Consider the following 21,369-nt stretch of genomic DNA (forward strand, 5'->3'; position numbering starts at 1 on the left):
TAGTGCAACCTATACCAATTCCTAGCCCTGAATACTGGATACCCATTAGTGCAACCTATACCTATGCCTAGCTTTGAATACTGGATACCCATTAGTTTACCCTATACCAATGTTTAGCTCTGAATACTGGATACCCATTAGTGCAACCTATACCAATGCCTAGCTCTGTATGCTGGATACCCATTAGTGGAACCTATACCAATTCCTAGCTCTGAATACTGGATACCCATTAGTGCAACCTATACCAATGCCTAGCTCTGAATACTGGATACCCATTAGTGTACCCTATACCAATGCCTAGCTCTGAATACTGGATACCCATTAGTGTACCCTATACCAATGCCTAGCTCTGAATACTGGATACTCATTAGTGCAACCCATACCAATCCCTCGCTCTGAATACTGGATACCCATTAGTGTACCCTAAACTAATGCCTAGCTCTGAATACTGGATACCCATTAGTACAACCTATACCAATGCCTAGCTCTGAATACTGGATACCCATTAGTGTAACCTATACCAATGCCTAGCTCTGAATACTGGATACCCATTAGTGTACCCTATACCAATGCCTAGCTCTGAATACTGGATACCCATTAGTGCAACCTATACCAATGCCTAGCTCTGAATACTGGATACCCATTAGTGTACCCTATACCAATGCCTAGCTCTGAATACTGGATACCCATTAGTGTACCCTATAAAAATGCCTAGCTCTGAATACTGGATACCCATTAGTGTACCCTATATCAATGCCTAGTTCTGAATACTGGATACCCATTAGTGCAACCTATACCAATGCTTCGCTCTGAATACTAGATACCCATTAGTGCAACCTAAACCAATGCCTAGCTCTGAATACTGGATACCCATTAGTGCAACCTATACCAATGCCTAGCTCTGAATACTGGATACCCATTAGTGTACCCTATACCAATGCCTAGCTCTGAATACTGGATACCCATTAGTGCAACCTATACCAATGCCTAGCTCTGAAAACTGGATACCCATTAGTGCAACATATACCAATGCCTAGCTCTGAATACTGGATACCCATTAGTGTACCCTATACCAATGCCTAGCTCTGAATACTGGATACCCATTAGTGTACCCTATACCAATGCCTAGCTCTGAATACTTTATACCCATCAGTGTACCCTATACCAATGCCCAGCTCTGAATACTGGATACCCATTAGTGTACCCTATACCAATGCCTAGCTCTGAAAACTGGATACCCATTAGTGCAACCTATACCAATGCCTAGCTCTGAATACTGGATACCCATTAGTGTACCCTATACCAATGCCTAGCTCTGAATACTGGATACCCATTAGTGTACCCTATACCAATGCCTAGCTCTGAATACTGGATACCCATTAGTGCAACCTATACCAATGCCTCGCTCTGAATACTGGATACCCATTAGTGTACCCTATACCAATGCCTAGCTCTGAATACTGGATACCCATTAGTGCAACCTATACCAATGCCTCGCTCTGAATACTGGATACCCATTAGTGCAACCTAAACCAATGCCTAGCTCTGAATACTGGATACCCATTAGTGCAACCTATACCAATGCCGAGCTCTGAATACTGGATACCCATTAGTTTACCCAATACCAATGCCTAGCTCTGAATACTGGATACCCATTAGTGCAACCTATTCCAATGTCTAGCTCTGAATACTGGATACCCATTAGTTTACCCTATACCAATGCCTAGCTCTGAATACTGGATACCCATTAGTGTACCCTATACCAATGCCTATCTCTGAATACTGGATACCCATTAGTGCAACCTATACCAATGCCTATCTCTGAATACTGGATACCCATTAGTGCACCCTATTCCAATGTCTAGCTCTGAATACTGGATACCTATTAGTACAACCTAAACCAATGCCTAACTCTGAATACTGGATACCCATTAGTGCACCCTATTCCAATGTCTAGCTCTGAATACTGGATACCTATTAGTACAACCTATACCAATGCCTAGCTCTGAATACTGGATACCCATTAGTGCACCCTATTCCAATGTCTAGCTCTGAATACTGGATACCTATTAGTACAACCTAAACCAATGCCTAACTCTGAATACTGGATACCCATTAGTGCAACCTATACCAATGCCTAGCTCTGAATACTGGATACCCATTAGTGCACCCTATTCCAATGTCTAGCTCTGAATACTGGATACCTATTAGTACAACCTAAACCAATGCCTAACTCTGAATACTGGATACCCATTAGTGCAACCTATACCAATGCCTAGCTCTGAATACTGGATACCCATTAGTGCAACCTATACCAATGCCTAGCTCTGAATACTGGATACCCATTAGTGCAACCGATACCAATGCATTGCCCATACGACCATACGACACTTCCCTTGCACATATTACTGTGTAGCTGCTGTTTGTAGTTCGCTTAGTTTCACTCTAGTTCGCTGTAACCAAAGTCTAATGCCGTATAGCATTGTGGGTAATTGTGGGTACTATGGGAATCATAAAATCGTCGTAATACTCATTTCAACACGTATATATGGGCTTACAAGATAAAAGGCTGAAACAGTAATAAAGGAAAAAGTGCTATTGTTGTCTAAAGTGACGTACAAAATTGGATGGTTTATTCAGTGCCATTGCCCCACCACGTGTTCCGGGGGAGGGGTATGTTTACATCGAGTTCGCGAAACCGTGCATTGGGGCGACGCCCCGATTACTGCGTGACGTGAATTATCGTTACAGATGTTTTAGATGTTACGGATGTTTGTTGCTCAATACGATTCTTGACTTCGCCGATATCAAACTCCGTGAGGGCGTTGAGCCGCATCAGTTTCCAACTAGTTCTCAATTCAACAGTTGAATGAAATTCATAAGCATCTCCCGTGAACGTAATTATTGATACAGATTAAGACCTACTAATTTCATATTGTACCATAAAGTACTAGATACCTTGACAACAAATGCATTCACGGTAAATACGGTAAACACGTCGGGAACGCCTCGTGTGAATTGAGCAAAAAATGACAGAGAAATTACATTCAATTTCCAAAAGATATGCCTACAAATTATTCAATTATGCGTCGTGTCGGCAGTATGTCAGGCACTTGAATAAGATAATAAATGTATGGTGTGTGTGGAGAGACTTTTTGCTTCAACTGTAACATTCGGTTTTTTTTTAAGGTAAGAATGTGTCTTTTTTTTTTCTCTGAGACATGTATTCATCTCACCGGCCACGGCGTCGACGTTGACGTGAGTCTATGAATGTCACCAAAGAACTGACTCGCATCTTGACTTGTACATGCTAGTATACGTCGCCTGCAATAAAAAAAATATCTAGTAGCTCAGAGAAAATGCGTTTATTTATATACGTGGTGTATGAAATAAAGCGGTCAACACTCAACTCTTAACACTCATGGAATTGGGTCAGAGACGGGCTGCATCAGTGTCGGACGTTATAGCAACCCGTGGTCCGATTTTTGGACTGAAACAAATTTTCATATCGTAACTTTACATAATTCTAATATGTCGTGAATATTTTTTTTTAAAATAATTAAAGGACAAGTAAACACAAATGTACAATACAGTACTGACTGATACACTTTTGTTAAAATATATTTTGCCGGGGGTCATTAACAGCGCTCTGTGTGCGCATGCTCCACTGACGGGTGTTGTAATAAAACGGTCCTGCTGCATGCAGAATATGTATGTCTGATCCGCAAAACACAGATATGCAGTGTTATGCAAGTATTCCGATTCAGCTGCTAATATGGACTTCTTTTATTAACTGTACGCCTGGTGCGATGGGAAGATTAACGGAATGAGAAGATGCGCATGTATGGATGGATGCGACGCTGTGAAAGATAAAGTAAGCGCACTCGCTGTACTGCTATACAATCAGCAGTCTGTCACTCGATATCCGTCCTCCATTATAATACCACGTATTATTACATTTGTGTGTGAAAACCATTACTGGACAAACGTAAAAGATATACGGGAATCGTTGAAACAGTTACACTCTATTGTCAACCTGAGTCACTGTCATATATTAAAGCTCGTCGCTAATAGCTACAATTTGGTGAAATACAGTGCTCTATATTTATTATGCGTCAACATAATAATATACGGTATTCGTCCGTATTGTTTGATTGTTTATTCAGACAGCCTAGAACATATGATGCACTGCACCGTGGCAGCCATTTCGAGAGCATGCACATCGCTGAAAATAATCTGAAAAACACGAATAATAATATGCTAATACTAATTGAGCGCATGATGTCATATTGTCATCTATACTATACCGTCAAGGCCGACCGTCTGGTTGTATCGCTGATTTGCATAATGTTGAATTAAATTAAGGTTTTAATTGACGGTGTTGCTCATTATTAACAGTTAGTGAAGTCATGGAACCAAATAAATATTTCGTGTGCGAATGCAGTGAAATTGGAGTAGAGAGTATACAAACACACAAACCAGAACTACGTCGCTCATTATCGATGTCGCATAATTAATTCAGGCTATCTTTGGATATCAATGACGCGTGACTGTTTTGTATTGCGTTATGTGTCTGGCTACTAGTGTATGCTTTTGCAAACACATTTACCTTGCAAAAAATAAATTAATTAATTGTATTAAATAAATGTTTATTTTATTTAAATTTTCATTCACCCATATTTCCATTCACTGACAGGCAAAGACAATGTTTCTTGGTATTTGTTTTTGAAGTCTCTTTTTTTAGGATTCTAGCTGGTAAACAACAGATAGTGATGACAACATTGCATCTTTTTGCGTCGAATGAACCCCTCAATATAATTACAACCTTTAATGACATTTGAACATATTAAATAACATTATATGAACGAGAATTTGACACTTGCGTAATCGAAAACAATACGGAGTCGGGAGTCCAATGGGGATGGGGTGGATGGATTCGTTGCTCTATGACACAACAAATTATTATACTGATAACATTATACACCGGGTTCTTCGAACAATTTTCGCTATATCTGCCGTCTTCATTGACATCTCTCTTTAGTTTATAACGACCCGCCATGTCTTAGTTTCATACTACGTCATTTATTTCAGATACACAACCATGGCCGTTGTAGAGGATAGATTCAACTCTTCTCTTATTCTGCTTATCAAGTTGATCTGTTGTCTTCACTTCTGTGTAACGATTACTAAAGGTACATAATTCAATTGTCGTTTCTTTTAATATATAATGACCGTCCAGCGGCCAAAACAACGTTACAAACTATGATTATGAGATCTCAACTAGAAATGATTATTATGGCGTGTTTGTTTAACATGTGCTAAACATTCTGAAATAATATTGGAATGTTCAAACAAAACATAATTCTACACATACAGACATATCTGTATGTTTGTATGATTTGATATAAAAAATATTGAATTCTACGCTATTAGTCAAACACGATTAATGAAAACCACACTCAGAGCGCAAACATAATTGTTATGAAATATCCTCCATGAATGTGCGCCATTTTGTATATTTATTCGGTAGTAATAAGTCGTGTATAAACTCATATAAACTTGTAACGAGCTGTCGTCGATATGGGAGTGTAATTATATTCATTACATAACTATACCAGGATCCTTGTGGGTGCATGCTACGTATATCATGTGTAGTATACAGCTGTTATTGGTCTGGCTGTCTATATCTAATTCATTCCATGCTATCTCATTACATTTTGGTAACTTCATATTTAGGAACTGGTATCACCACCACTTCGGAACAAAACAATTTAACTAAAACGGAAACTATCCAGCGGATTTCGTGTGGAATAGTATGTGAAAATGGCGGATCCTGCAGACTTCACAATGGAGAACCATTATGCAAATGTTCCAATGGTTACCATGGTTACCGATGCGAGTTACTTGACGGTAGGTATAACTTATAGTCCACATCTATCCTGGGGTAAGAACGCTCGGCGACGAGAGTAAATTATTCTGGTCCTTTAGGGATTCCTACCATTAAGGAACATATTAATTACAAAATTGTAAATAAAGATGTTATTATCATAATTATTGTAATTATAAATAAAGACGTGAGTTATTGTCCAATTTATTGCTAATTTCTTTGTTTGATGTAATGCCTCTATTTATCGTCCAGCCAACTCGAATTCATCTGTTTTGTAGAGAAAATCGCCGGAACCAGCATTGCACGAGAATCTTCTCATGAAACCACATAACATGGTAGTAGTATCAATTCGAGGCTATCGGATTGTCAAAACTCTACACAAATTAATGTTGGAAGTAATGTAAGAAAACCCTAACTTGTAACGTCCGGGGAGTAGTCATACATTTAATTTGTTTTATATATAGATACAACAAGCAGCCACGATGACACGATTTCGCTGATTCTTAGTCTGATTACAAGCACGGCGATGATTGGTCTAATTCTCTGGGGAATGATTCGACTATCTCATCGACGAAACGCAAGAGGTTCTCCATATAGCGAAGGTACATAGTCATTGCAATTAATCTTTCTAGAATATTTACATGTTAACATAAATCAAAAAAATAAAAATAGCAAAACTGTCGCAATCCCTTGTGGACCATAGAAACTAGTCTAGTCTAGTCTATGATGATTAATTAATGTGTCAGATCGATTGGGCAGACAAGAACTATATTCTAACCCATAAAATATGTAAGATACTAGTAGGTTGTGAAATACGTAATACCGGTACCAAAATAGGAAATTATGTCAATACTGTGATAGGTCAAGTGGCAAACAACATTATATATTAGAATATTTACATGTTAACATAAATCAAAAAAATAAAAATAGCAAAACTGTCGCAATCCCTTGTGGACCATAGAAACTAGTCTAGTCTAGTCTATGATGATTAATTAATGTGTCAGATCGATTGGGCAGACAAGAACTATATTCTAACCCATAAAATATGTAAGATACTAGTAGGTTGTGAAATACGTAATACCGGTACCAAAATAGGAAATTATGTCAATACTGTGATAGGTCAAGTGGCAAACAACATTATATGGGTAGAGGCTGGTTATAGTCCACTTTTGGGGAATTGGATTGTTTATTATTTGTATTTTTTTAAATTTTTGTCGGACAATTGTAAGATAAACTTAGGGTCATTTGGTGTCTGGTGAGGGATACGTCCACCGTTTTGCTTTTCTGTCACCTTTGACCCCAGTCCTATTCGGGAGACATCCCCGTTTGGTTTATCTCAAATTTCTATCTTGTTTTCAGGAATATCCTCCCGAAGACAATCATCGGCAGAAAGAGGTAGGGATGCGAGTGAAATCCGAACTCCGCAAAGTCAATCGTCATCGGACCCAAATGAAGTAGTACCATCGCTGTACACTGGAATCGCAGTTGAAGGAACCGTTCCGTACTCTTTCGATTTACACCCTCCCCCAGACTATTATTCGGCGGTAGCACTCTACGCCAGTAGACAGGATTCCCGGGAAGAAGAGGATAAGGCTCCGGGGTCACCACCAACCTACGAAGAAGTTATGAACTGCAGAGCCGAAGATGTTCAGCCACAGGCCGACTCACCGCCATATTCAGAGGATCACCACTCTGATGACAATAATATCTCAGAACTTCATTCTACTGAAAGCTAGTCGCCGCTTTATGACCGGGGCAACATGCGCAATTTGTTTTCATGTTTCTGCATTGGAAATATTGTCCACATTCGAAGTAAACGCAATATAATAAACTACTCCAGCGGCGTTGTTGTATTGAATGACAACCATTTTTTCAGCTTATTGATATAGGGGTTTGTGATATTAATTGAGATATACGTCGACTCTAGATGGTTACTGATCAATCAAACAATACACTTTGCTGTTACTAAATTATTCCAAACTAAAATAGTTACATTTAATTTTGTTCAATTTTGACAGCAATCTCATGGATGCAATTGTCACCATGCAATTTATGTGAAATGTACTATAAAAAGCGAACAAACAAATTATATTCTAAAACGGGAATACGTCCGTCGACCGGACAAAATCACAGTTAGTCGCTAGTGGAACTCGTGATGTAATGTTATCGAAAACACAATTAAACATCAAAACCCAGGTGCATAATCACCAAAGACACGTATAACAATGCTGATGTCATTGTTTAGAGAAATACGTGTAAGTCTAAAGACATTTTTTTATGAAAAACTTATATACTTATCATTGTTATTATAAATTTGTTTGTATAGTTGTGTACATATTTTTCCAACCATTTCTGTATTAATGATGTGTTATCGCAGAATTCATACTCGTGACAGTTTAGTTGGTAGCTTAATTTAAAATATCGCATATACACGTGACAGACAGGCTGCATATCCGAAGACTGGCATATCGTACGAAATGATATTTTCAACTACCAAAGGCATGTTTATACTGTTGAATTACGCTGCTTCCTGGATTATTGTCGGCAATAATGTTCCTGCCGTTGGTGGCGTTACACTCATGAACAAAAAAACGTTTACACCTAGTCTTTCATTTTTTTTAACCGACAAGAACAATAAGCTAAGGAAATAGATTTGTATGATGAACTTTGTATTGAACTTATAACTTCTCGGGTAGTTAAACAGTGTGATCTACGTTATCAATCTCAATTCGAGCTTTTTTCGTCATTCTTTGGTGTATGTAATTTTCCTAATCTGTTAGGTAACCATGCTTATGCGTACACCACGACTGATACATCACATTTAATACAGGTAATACTAGTATTTTCCCTTTTATAAGTACTACACGACCAGGTTTGGTCGTTAGGGGACGGAGGATTATTTCAGAGGATGCGTTGGCCCGAGAGTACTGAGATGCAGAGAATGGACAAATGATATCACAAGCCTGGAATGAAACTATCCCGTAAATCTCAGCTGTAATCTTGAAAGACTGCAGTAAAACATGCCTATTTCAAAATGTTTACAGTATCTGTAAAAAGTGACCATTCCAACAAGGCCACTCATTTACCGAGCATGCTCAGAAACAATGCTCTACCTCTGATCGGCCATCATAAAGTCAATATCATTTTTGTCGTTTTCCAGACATTGAACATTGTATATACTTTATTGGGTTTATTGATTGATTTAAAAAGTTGAAGAAAAATCAATGCAAACGTAGTATTTTTGTTTTCTTCGTTATGCCAAATAGTAGTGTGAGCTCATATGCACCAGAATGTAATTATGCGCGCACCGATCCATGGGCGGATTTAGAGGGGAGCGAGGAGGCCGCGTCCCCTATTTTTAACAACCAACAGGGCTTCGCGCCATCGGAGCTCGCGAACTTGGCCTTCGGCCAACTTATCGGCCCCCTATTCCAGAATCCTAGATACGCCCCTGCCGGATCCGAGTACTTTAATCCTTCGATCTCTGTCCAACTCATGATATTGGGGACACAGTGTGCGCATTTGTGCACTGGTTAATCGCATTGGCTACGTGTCTTGATCGAAATGGTTGGGCAAAATAATGAAGGTTTGTGGAAAGTGGCAGCATGACACAGCCCGGAATTTTACCAGTAGTAACATTTTTGCTTCCTTCCTTAATCAGATGTTCCCATACATCTGTGATAACACATCCCTCTAGATATTCCATATCCCAACATAATTCGAATGATATTTTACTGAAAAATAGAGATAGTATACAAGATAGGATAATTATACTGGTAAATTCACTAGTATTTAATTTTTAGTTACTTTGAAGTTGGGCCACAGTAATACGTAGCCTGTGCCTACGGAAGTAAAACAGATAAATACCATTTGTGTATATAGTTGTGACACTTGCACGACAATCAACCGTGACGATACTGAATTATATGTCTAACTGGAAGGAATTCTGGGAATAATAATTTGATAGACTTGCATACAGTCTCTTGTAAAAATGTTTGATGTTTTGTAATAATCATGCTAATGCCTTGTAAATAATGGCAAAATCCGGGTAACCTGCAAATGTGGTATTCGTCATTTATAAACTCCCATTTTATTTTATTAAAACAAACACCAACAAATAAATAAAAGACTGTATACAAGTCTAAGTATTCGAAAAATATCGACAACTTGAAATGTGCATCTGTCTTTGGTTTCTTCGCAATCCGAAGTCTGTTGTTTTAAACTGAATACATCATAGGATGAAACACTGAATGAAATTGAGTGAGTCGCCGACTACAATCAAATAAGAAATTAATAGCGAACAGTTCAATTAATTAAGTAATTAAACTCATGTGTCATCACGATTCACCATGGTGAATTGACGTGACGCTCTGGTCGTCAATTCAGAAACACATGTGTAGTATGAAACCGACATAAGTGAAATCAGTTAGTTTGCAAATGCTGAAGTAGTTACTCGCAACGGCGTATATGGTCAGTAGTGTACGTGCTTTTTTTAATGCCATACTTTTTATGGTATTCGATAATGATTCAGTTTTAATTTTGCTACATTTAAGTAGGATGCGACTCGTGAATTATTTATGCACATATTTTAGAGCATATTACAGTGACAATATTTCGTATCAAAATCTGTCTACAATTATTAGTCTGTATGGGAATTATTTTGGTTCACTGTCAATCTGTTTATTGAAAAATGGTAAAATATTATACATACAACTGAATGCCACTTTAGCAGCGGTTTCCATTGATGACAATGAAAATACATTTTTTCTTCAAAAACATATAATGGTAAAATGCCCTACAGTCAAAACATACGATTTTCACTGTATTTTATTGGTCGATTTTTTTCCATCCGAGTACGGTGACGCCATATTTTTAATTCATGTTCTTCTTTCTTGTAACATATCAAATGTGTACAAATAAAGAAAATTGCAATATTTGTACCCTAATGATGTTTGAATCGAAATGAAAATAATACTTCTATGTAATTATTTTTATGGTTGCATGATATTATGAAAACAATCACATAGGTATTTCTTATGAGCAGCATACATAATAGTATATCAATTCATTAACGCCGGCCTTAATATAATAATAATAATAATAATAATGTTTATTTGCCATAGATTACATAAAAAATAACAATACAGCAATAAATAATAACTAATAAATATTGATAAATAATAATAATATTAATCTATGGCTGGGAAACAGAAATTAGCTCATGCAGAGCTAGTCTAGTCTATTTCCCATCAAAATATATTTGTAAATAGCTATTTATTAAAAAGGGCAATCAAGTAGACAGAAAAAACTTATTTACAATGGTTTGCTTACACACCGATACATGTTTGTATGCCTCTATATATACATATTGGAATATAACTATGGATGATTACAGTGGATTAAATAGTCTTTCACTTCTTTTTTAAAATTTGCTCGAATACGAATCAATTGGATATCCAGGGGTAAGCTGTTCCAAATTTTAGTTCCCTGGTAATCGACTGAAAACTGACCCAAATTTGTCTTTTTCATTGGTAGAAGAAAGTTTGAATTATCCCTTGACCTAGTGTGATAATGGTGAGTATGGAAATTGAAATAGTAATTAAGGTCACGTGGCAATCTGTGAAATTGTAGGTCATGTATAAATGTACATAGCTGATACTTAAATTGGTCATATATATTGAGAATACGTAGTGACTGAAAAAGAGGTTTACTATGTGCACAGTAGTCTTTAAATAGCATGATACGAACAAGCTTTTTTTGTTGTTTATATATAGGGTCCAGAAATGTGCGATACGTACTACCCCATACTTCTAAACCATAGGAGATATGAGGAAGAATTAGAGAATTATACAGAAGGATAAGAACGTATTTGGGAAGTGTATGTCTGAGCTTAGCAATTAAGCCAATTAAAGGAGTTATCTTTGCTAAGAGGTGGAAAACAGCGTGTAATTAGTTTTGTTGGTATTAATTGTAAGTTTATTAGTGTTGCACCATGTGTTCACCATATCTAAATGTAAATCAACTTCAGCGCTGGGTATATTGTTACTGGAAAATGAATGAAAAAGATTTGAGTCATCAGCAAATAATTTAATTTGGAAGTAAGTTGATGATGCAGGAATATCGTTTATATAAATTAGAAAAAGTAACGGTCCAAGGATGGAACCTTGTGGCACACCATAATTAATTGGGAGAGTGGAGGAGGTATGGCCATCAGCTTGAACAAACTGTTTTCCATTCAATAGATAGTTTTCAAGCCACTTTAAAGGTTTTCCACGAATACCATAGAAACTTAATTTGGAAAGAAGAATGTTGTGATTTATCGTGTCGAAGGCCTTAGTAAAATCCAGGAATACCCCCATCACGATATTACCATCAACAATTTTATTAATTAATTCATAGAAAAGATCTATTAACGCAAGCTTGGTACTGTATTTTCTGCGAAATCCATATTGGTGCTTATTGATAATATTAAATTTGTTAAGAAAGGAAGATAATTGTTTGTGCAGAGTTTTTTCAATAATTTTACTGATAACGGGTAAGATTGAGATGGGTCTGTAATTACCAGGCAAATAGGGTGAACCTTTTTTTAAAAATAGGAGTAATTTTGGCTATTTTTAGTTGGTCGGGGAACACACCAGACATAAAGGATTGATTTATAATGTGACAAAGAGGTATTTTAATGAAAGGGGCTGCATCTCTTAGAAGACGGGAATAATTATAGTCATGGCCACAAGATTTACGCGGGTCTAATAATTTTAGATCAGATTCTATTTCATGGATGGTAACTGGTTGGAGAAAGAAGGAATTCAAATTGGTAGTTGTAAAGTAGTCCAAGGGATCGGCAGATGTGTTAATATTCATAGCAAGTTCCTCCCCAATGTTAGCAAAAAATCTATTAAAATAGTTAGTTATTTTTATTGGGTCATGAATATTCATGGTTTGAGAAAGCGGGTTGTCTATGGTAAGTAGTTTAGGCAGTCTACCACCATTCCCAGTGGCCCTTCCTGTTAAATCATTTATCGTTTTCCAGAGTTTAGTCGGGTTGTTTTTATTTAGATTAATTAAATTGGAGTAATATTTTTTTTTAGATTTTCTAAGAATAGATGTTAAAATATTTCTGTAGGTTTTGTAAGCAGACAGGCGATTTTGATTGTAATTACTCTTAATCACTTTCTCGTATAGTTTATTTTTATGTCTGATTGACTTTGTAATGCCCCTCGTTATCCATGGCTTCTTGGGTAGTTTTGATCTTTTTTTCATCTTGACTAAGGGGGCCACTTTGTCACAAATAGTGCTAAAAATAGACGAAAAAGTATTATACGCATTATTTACATCCAAGCTGTTTAGGACATCAGACCAGTTGACACTGTTTAATTTCAGATGAAAATTTTTAATATTATACCGGGAAAAGTCTCGAGTATAATATACACTCTGCTTTTGGTACATTTTGTCAAGATTTTCAATGAATGCAAAAATGGGAAAATGGTCTGTTATATCTGTCAGAATAGTGCCACAGTGCACAAAATAATCATAGAAGTTTGAATATATGTGGTCAATTATTGTTGATGAGCTATTTGTTGAACGTGTGGGTTTATTGATTAGTTGTTTGTAATTGATACTGGCCATAGAATTGATGTAATTCTGATTTACTGTAGCTGATTGATTATTATAATCAATATTAAAATCACCAATTAAGATACACTTTGATTTAGTAACATTTATATTCATAAGGTGGTTTTCTAGGCCAGTACTGAAGTCAACCACATTTGTTCCTGGTTTCCTATATATAATGCCTATGTTAAAATAACCAGAGTTCAAGTGTAATTCTAGCCACAAGGTTTCAGAGTGGGGAATAATGTTAGAGTTCAATACACGGTAATCAACCGAATATCAGGCAGTAACATCTTCTTTCTACGTTTGTAATCAGTTTGACGTCCAGTAAAATGTAGATTATTAGTAAAATATCTAAATATGTTCTAAATTATGTCACACTTGATTTATTTATTACTTTTTTCATCATAGCAATAATAGTACGGGTTATTAATTTCGTCAACTATTTTAAGTAAGTTTTTATAATTTCTTTCTCGTTTTTATTGTGTATAACCAAATTCAAATAAGTTACTTCAACCATGGAAGGTACTCCCTGCGCTGATTTTGAATTGAAGTGCTCTGTAACCTGTTGAAAACCATGGACCACAAAAGATCGACGTTGAGAGCGCTTTTTGGCTCTCTAAATTAGCGTTTTTCGCCAAAAAAATAAACCTTTTTTTTTTTTTTTTTAAATGTTTTTTGTGCCAGGCGACAGTTCCGGACATTGAATGTCACTGTTGTCTCTCCTGACTATTTTTTGTATGTGCAAATTGCAAGTGCTAGTGCTGACACATAGTGCAATTTTGCCACACTAAGTCATATTCATGTTTGGTACTACATGACAGGGCTGTGCGACCATCTTCCTATCAAATGGCAATTTAATGCGCTGTCCTGGCGTCAACCAGGCTCGGTCGAACACAAGCACCTTTGGACCTTAACCAAGGTTCCCCCAAAGTCGCAAATAAACCTAATATTGTCGAAAATCTTAAAATTGGGCTCGACCGTGAAAATGGGGAGGGCGCTTCCCCCAACAACGGTACAGTTCCATGGGTACAGTAAGGCAGCCGACATGACCTGTCAGTATGACCACCAGAGTACTTCCGGTAACATGATGACGTCACTTGAAATGACTATGGATTACCACAATACGAGGACAACTGAATGAATTCGTAAGTATGTTTTGTGTGTCGTTCTTCTCACTCTGTGTCATTCTCGCCCCATTATAACTCGATATGGTTTACATGGTCATTGTAAAGAAATGACAGATTTCTGAAACACTTAGGTGCGCCAAGAAACTGCATGCGCGCCTGATCATAACAAGGTCAGTTGGATATGACCTAACAAAAAGCCATTGAAACGGCTTTTAAGAAAAACATAAGGCAAACGCTACTCATGACGATGGTCTTGGCGACATACTGCAGTTGTAGTGTGACTAATATGTTCAAAACGTATTCATCATCTTCCTCGAAAATATACAGCAGTAATAGTAACAGTATCGAGTCTGTAACAAGGATGCAGACATGTACACTCCCGTCTATCTGGTATATTAGTGTTCACGGTCACCAGGGTAATTTATTAACACACACGGAGGGGATGAAAAGGGTTACAAATCAGATATTAGTAAAAGAAAAATAACTACATAAAAAGTAAAGGAACAAAAAGGAAAAAATGATAAAAATTTGTATACAAGGAATGTGTTACTGACTTAGTTTATGAAGGTGCTGCTGTCTTATATTAAAACAGTTTATTAAATATTGTGGCTTATGTGCTAAAGGAATTGACATTTTCTCGTCACTTAGTAATGATATGAATTTATTTTCATTACTAAATTTGTCAAAATTTTGTATACATTTATTAGCTACAATGTAAAGTTTTAATCTTATTTCATTGTAATGAGGACAATTTATGACAAAATGTTGTTCATCTTCAACATGGTCATTGTCGCACATATTGCAGACTCTGTCTTTAAAATCCAATTCTGTATGCCGGCCTGTTTCAATTTTCAGACAGTGGTTGCCAAGTCTAAATTTTGTTAAGGATTTGCGATGTTCACTGTTTTTCATAATTGTTAAGTAGTTTTCTTGTTCTATTTTAGTTTTAAAAAGTTTGTAGGTTCTTAGTTTATTTTTAGAATTAGATTTTTTCCTGCTGTCATTATTTATTTCATTTTTCCACTCAGTTGTAAACTCTTCTTTTAATTTCTCATCAGTTGTTTTTAATTTTGATAATGAGATAATATTTGTTTCGTTTAAAAAGATAAGAATGGTTTATATTTTTTAATATCAAATCAAGTTTTTTAAACCATTTACTTTTAATAATTTTATTGACATAGTATGCTTTTCAAAGTATTTGTGGAAGTTGCAATACGATTGGCATATTTTATCATTTGTTTCTTAATAAAAGAGTCAAGAGGTAATTTTCCCAATTCACTATATATTGCCATGATTGGTGTATTTTTTGAGATACCAAGAATGTACCGATAGTATGTAAGCTGGACGTCCTCTACAATTGATTTTGTAGAACTTTCTTCTTTCCAAATGTCACTCCCATACACAATAAGTGGTCTGATAAGTTTATCAAACAGTGACAGTAGTATAGACATGTCCAGATTACCAGATCCAATTTTGGTCTTTAATGAGAATAAGGCTTTTATTCCTTTTCTTTTTAGGTTTTTCATGGCATCTTTAAATTTACCATTTGGACTCATAATTAAGCCAAGATAATTGAAATCTTTTACTATATTAATTTCTTTTCCTTCATAAAAGAATATTTCCTTGTTATGGAGTATGTTATTGTTATTATTACACTTATTGAATATCATTATTTTCGTTTTATCTTTGTTGACAGACAACTGCCATTTTGATGTGTAGGCTGATAGTTTATCCAGACAGTTTTGTAATCCCTTTTTGGATTTTGAAAGAATCACAATATCATCTGCATAAAGAAGGCAATTAATGGGTGTGTTGTGTAACAGTGTAGGGTCACAATGCTCATTATCAAAAATATCAGGCAGGTCATTAATAAATAAATTAAACAGACTTGGGCTAAGGTTGCATCTTTGTTTTACTCCGATATTTGAACAAAATGATTCTGTTAAACCATTTCTTGTTTTCACCTTATATTTCACATACATATCTTTTATAATTTTGTACATATTACAGTTTACACCATTTTTCAACAATTTTTAAAAAAGACCATCATGCCAAACACTAGCAAAGGCTTTTTTGAGGTCTACAAAGTAGGCATAAATTTTATTTGATATTTTCGATTTATTTTTATCATTTGCCTGTCTGATGATCTCCTTGTCATGATGGAGGTATTTATTAATAATAGTTTTCAGAATAAACAGATTGTCTGTTGTTCGACAGTCTTTCCTGAATCCAAATTGTTTATTTGAGAGAATAATATTTTTTTCTAGATATGAAAGTAATAGATAGTCTGAGTATTCTACACATTTATATACATGTATATTGATGTGATGGCTGGTACCACCGTACTATCACGGTGTACTGGATGTAGACAAATTGGAACCATTTGTGATATGTTTTGTCAAGAGACCAGGGGCCTACATGTATGTCAGCGAATGATTTACATAACAAACATGTATGTAAATGCTGTTAATTGTTTTAATTTTAGGCTAAGCTCTAAGATTCCACAAATTGTAAACTTACTTACTGAAATAAAATTACAATTGGAAGTAAAAAAAAATTATTGTGTAAACAACCTAAATAATTATTGTCGATTTCTAGACGATCTGGCCCTGGTCACTTGCGGCCTTGGTAAAAAAAAACAAAAAACGATCCAGCCATGGTTTGGACATTCCGGCCCAAAAACATTTTGGTCGATCTGGCCCAGGCATAAATTTTATTTGGTACATGTATGTGTTCATATCTATTTGTTAAAATATTAAATGCACAACGAATGTATGATATCAGTGGGACTGATATGAGACGATGCGATACAGATTATCCGTGGCACTGATACAGCAATTTTAACGTAATGTAGCATTATAAAATTTTCAGAGAGCAAGTGATATAGAATTCTGAGCAGTTAACTGAAAGCTAGACTGAATCAGAATAACTGAATTATGCTTTACTTCCTAGTGTTTTACACGGTGTGTGAACTACATATTCATTGTTCATAACATTGACCATGCACTTACATGTACGTACAGGCGTTGTATCATCAGTCACGTACTCACTTCTATTGAAGTTGTTAACACCTTCCGTGAATTTTTGTCTTTAAACAATGATCTGCTGCCCACCACCAGGTCATTGTTTGTAATTTAGCATATAAAGTACAAGAAGTCAAGCATTTAACTTGGCAACAAAGTGAAGGCATCTTGCTACATTGTTACATTCCGACATCTATTCTTAATTTATTCACACAATTCCCAATGGAATCACATTCCAATGAAACACAAAAATGCGGACTCTGAGCAGAACTGAAATGTATTGCCGGACAACCAGAAACACAACTACAAAGAAACAGTTTATTTGTTTATTTACTGATAGACCAATAAAACTGTTTTGTCTGCCTACATAAACTGCTACATTATTTTCTCCTGTCAATTAACGTTCTTAATTCATTACGCCACAAGCCATAATTGTGCATTCAAACCCTGACTGAAACAGATTGTATTAGATGTGTATTCTGTGTCTGTGGCTGCACATGTCCATATGTCAATCACTCGGGCCATACGGTGTTTAATACAAAGGTGGTGGTGAGTAAATGAAAAAACATCTGTTGCATTGTGTAATACATGATGTTAAATCGTGACAAATGCCCTGCAAAAGGTAAAAAATAAGTTGTGAATAAGATAGTCACACATTCGTTGTGCATTTAATATATTACCATTAGATATGAACACGTATCGAATATAATTTATACCCGGGTCGGATCGACCTACCTGTTTTGGAGCCGGAACATCCAAACCAGGACCGGATCGTTTTTTTTTTACCAGGGCCGCAAGCAACCAGGGCCTGATCATCCAGGGCCTGATCATCCTAACACCTTATTATCCCATGATTCCATGGTACACTCCCAAGATTCATGGTTTTAGTTGAGGAGATCTGGTTTAAAAGCTCATTTAAGGTTTAGAATAAAACCTATGCCCTACTGCTGTTTCTGGTCAGCTTGCACACCACCGAATAAAGTCTGGTTTGATTTGTTTTTTATCATTTATTTCGACACTTCACAGCACCCCAGCTGATGAATTATTGAACTTACAAAATCTGTGTTCCACCTAATATTTTTTTTTTTTTGCTAGGCCTAACAATGGAGCTCATTTCCTTTCAAGTATCTTTATTGTAAACAGTTTCCTACAAGTTCTGGTCAAATTGTTTTTCTTCAGTCAACTGACTTGGGCTAGCCGCCTTGATACAGCTATTCAAATTCAGGTTGCTATGCATGTTCTGTCTGTTTTATGCCAAAAATTTGTAACGTGTATATATGAATGCAAAAAGTCAACTTATATTTTAGATGAAGTCTGAAAACAGGGATTTATGACCTCTGTCCATCAGTTCACACTGTTTGTGATCTTGGAGAAATTGAAGATGAGAAACATTTCCTTTTCACGTGCCAGCTTTATGATAAAGAGAGAACTGCCCTTTTTACTAAACATAAAATGTATGGAGAGACATTAATAAACATATTAAATAATAAAAACGATCACATAATTAAAGATGTTTCAAAACACATTTATACTTGCTTTATGCTTAGGGAGCAAAAAATCAAACAATAACTTCAGTACCAGCTGTCTCAAAAAAAAACCCACAAAACACAGATTTACATTTATTTACATTATATTACAATTATTCATTTATCTCTTATTGTGAGATATGTATTTATTTCATTCATTTACAGTATTTTTAGTATTTCCTTTTATTTTCATTTTTTTTTATTATTACATGTTTTTGACTTTATTGTACTTTACGTCAAGATCTCAAATGGGATACGATAGCAATAAAGAATTACTTACTTACTTACTTACTTGTATCTGGTGGCCTTTTTGTTTTAATTAATGCAGTTCAATGACATGCCTTGACTGACCAGATTCAAACTTTATCATGTCACACGTATGTTTATTGAATGGTTAAATTAAAAATGACTAAATATTATATTATATTAGTGTCATTTTTGATGCTTAAAATGCATATATACTGTAAAATCTATATTAGAACTACATGTACATGCACACCCTCCAACATTCTCATCAACTGACTTTCCCCCAACGAACCCAAACATTTTTACACGTACAGGAAAGATGATTTATGGTACTGTAAAATGACTAATTTTCACTGGGTTTAAATTTCACTGATTTACCATTTGAGGCATATTCAGTGTGTTTTAAATTCACGGTTTCGTCATTTAGATAATGTGTTCTATGCTAAATTTTACATATTCACTGGGTTTTAATTTAGCCCATTTTCCAGTCAGTGAAATAAGCTAAATTAAAACCCAGTGAATAATTACCCCCTTTACAGTATGTAGCAGGCGGAACAGTAAGTTACTCAAAAAACAGAGCAAAATTTTAAATCCTTTGCATCTCTGCCTGTTCTTGGTTATGGTGCCTTTTCACCACCAGTTTCCTCTTTTCATCACAAATTAACAAAATATTGTCATTTATAGTCTGCAATTTCCTTCCGAATGTTGGCACGTCTTATATGGATCTGTTTTTATGGCTCAACTTGATGGAATGCAATGACCTAATGGTATATTAGTTTGTGTTTACGTTGACCCTGTCACAGGCAATTAATAGGATAGAATAGGATAGGGTAGGGTAAGGTAAGGTAGTGTAGGGTGGGATGGGATGGGATGGGATGGGACGGGATGGGACGGGACGGGATGGGACGGGATAGGGACAGGATGGGGACAGGATGAGGAATAGAATAGAAATTAACGGGGACTTATAATTCGGTCTCTGTCTGTGCATCTGTCCGGAGTAATATTTCAGAATCCTTTGGACCGATTCCGTTCATTCTTTGCATGTGCCTAGTACTTTATGTGGACATATGAACATGCAGTGGTTTAGCGATTCAATTCTAAATGGCCGACTGGCAGCCATCTTTTTTTTAGCTCCGCTGTCGACTTTGTCGAGCGGAGCTTATCATATGAGTGATTGTTCGTCTCCGTCGTCGTCGTCCGTGTCAATGTTTTACTTTTTCGACTTCTTCTTGAAAACTACAAGCCTGAATGCTTTGATACTTGGTGTATATGTACCTTGGGTAGACCTCTCTCAGATTTGTTCATTTCATGATGATATCTTCAATTCTCTAATTTTGGTGAATATTTTTGTCATTTTTAGTAAAAAGTGATATTTTCGACTTCTTGTTGAAAACCGCAAGTGCAATTGCTTTGATATTACATATATAGGTACTACATGTGGACCTCTCTCAGATTTGTTCATTTTGTAATGATATCTTTAATTCTCTAATTTTGGTGAATATTTTTGTCATTTTTGGTAAAAAGTGATATTTTCGACTTCTTGTTGAAAACCGCAAGTCCAATTGCTTTGATATTACATATATAGGTACTACATGTCGACCTCTCTCAGATTTGTTCATTTTGTAATGATATCTTCAATTCTCTAATTTTGGTGAATATTTTTGTAATTTTTGGTAAAAAGTGATATTTTCGACTTCTTGTTGAAAACCGCAAGTCCAATTGCTTTGATATTACATATATAGGTACTACATCTGGACCTCTCTCAGATTTGTTTATTTTGTAATGATATCTTTAATTCTCTAATTTTGGTGAATATTTTTGTCATTTTTGGTGAAAAGTGATATTTTCGACTTCTTGTCTTGTAATTGCTTTGATATTACATATATAGGCACTACATGTGGTTCTAACTCAGATTTGTTCATTTCATGATGATATCTTCAATTCTC

The 21,369-nt window shown here is 35.8% G+C and overlaps 2 protein-coding genes across 2 annotated transcripts in view; both read left to right on the forward strand.

Moving 5' to 3' along the window:
• Positions 1 to 3,661: 3,661 nt before the first annotated feature.
• LOC100376377 (uncharacterized) lies at positions 3,662 to 7,721 on the forward strand. Its single transcript, XM_006820224.3, has 5 exons — positions 3,662 to 3,874; positions 5,092 to 5,192; positions 5,737 to 5,910; positions 6,352 to 6,489; positions 7,247 to 7,721. The coding sequence occupies exons 2-5, from the start codon at positions 5,102 to 5,104 to the stop codon at positions 7,621 to 7,623; spliced, it is 780 nt and encodes a 259-aa protein (XP_006820287.2). The 5' UTR covers positions 3,662 to 3,874; positions 5,092 to 5,101; the 3' UTR covers positions 7,624 to 7,721.
• Positions 7,722 to 14,582: 6,861 nt separating this feature from the next.
• The window catches only part of LOC102806450 (uncharacterized), a 29,019-nt gene continuing 22,232 nt past the window's right edge, over positions 14,583 to 21,369 (forward strand). The window contains exon 1 of the mRNA XM_085497165.1: positions 14,583 to 14,646. Within this exon, the coding sequence (XP_085353291.1) occupies positions 14,639 to 14,646 (8 nt within the window). The 5' untranslated portion in view covers positions 14,583 to 14,638. The remainder of the gene's footprint in view (positions 14,647 to 21,369) is intronic.

Source organism: Saccoglossus kowalevskii, chromosome 3 (genome assembly GCF_978046115.1).
Source record: "Saccoglossus kowalevskii chromosome 3, keSacKowa6.1, whole genome shotgun sequence".
Classification (NCBI taxonomy): Eukaryota; Metazoa; Hemichordata; class Enteropneusta; family Harrimaniidae; genus Saccoglossus; species Saccoglossus kowalevskii.

What these genes read in the sequence shown, in the direction of transcription:
- LOC100376377 (XM_006820224.3), top strand. Translation starts at nt 5,102, where the DNA reads ATGGCCGTTGTAGAGGATAGATTCAACTCTTCTCTTATTCTGCTTATC. An exon ending in CTGTGTAACGATTACTAAAG is followed by an intron (nt 5,193 to 5,736) that starts GTACATAATTCA and finishes CTTCATATTTAG; the next exon opens with GAACTGGTATCACCACCACT. An exon ending in CCGATGCGAGTTACTTGACG is followed by an intron (nt 5,911 to 6,351) that starts GTAGGTATAACT and finishes TTTTATATATAG; the next exon opens with ATACAACAAGCAGCCACGAT.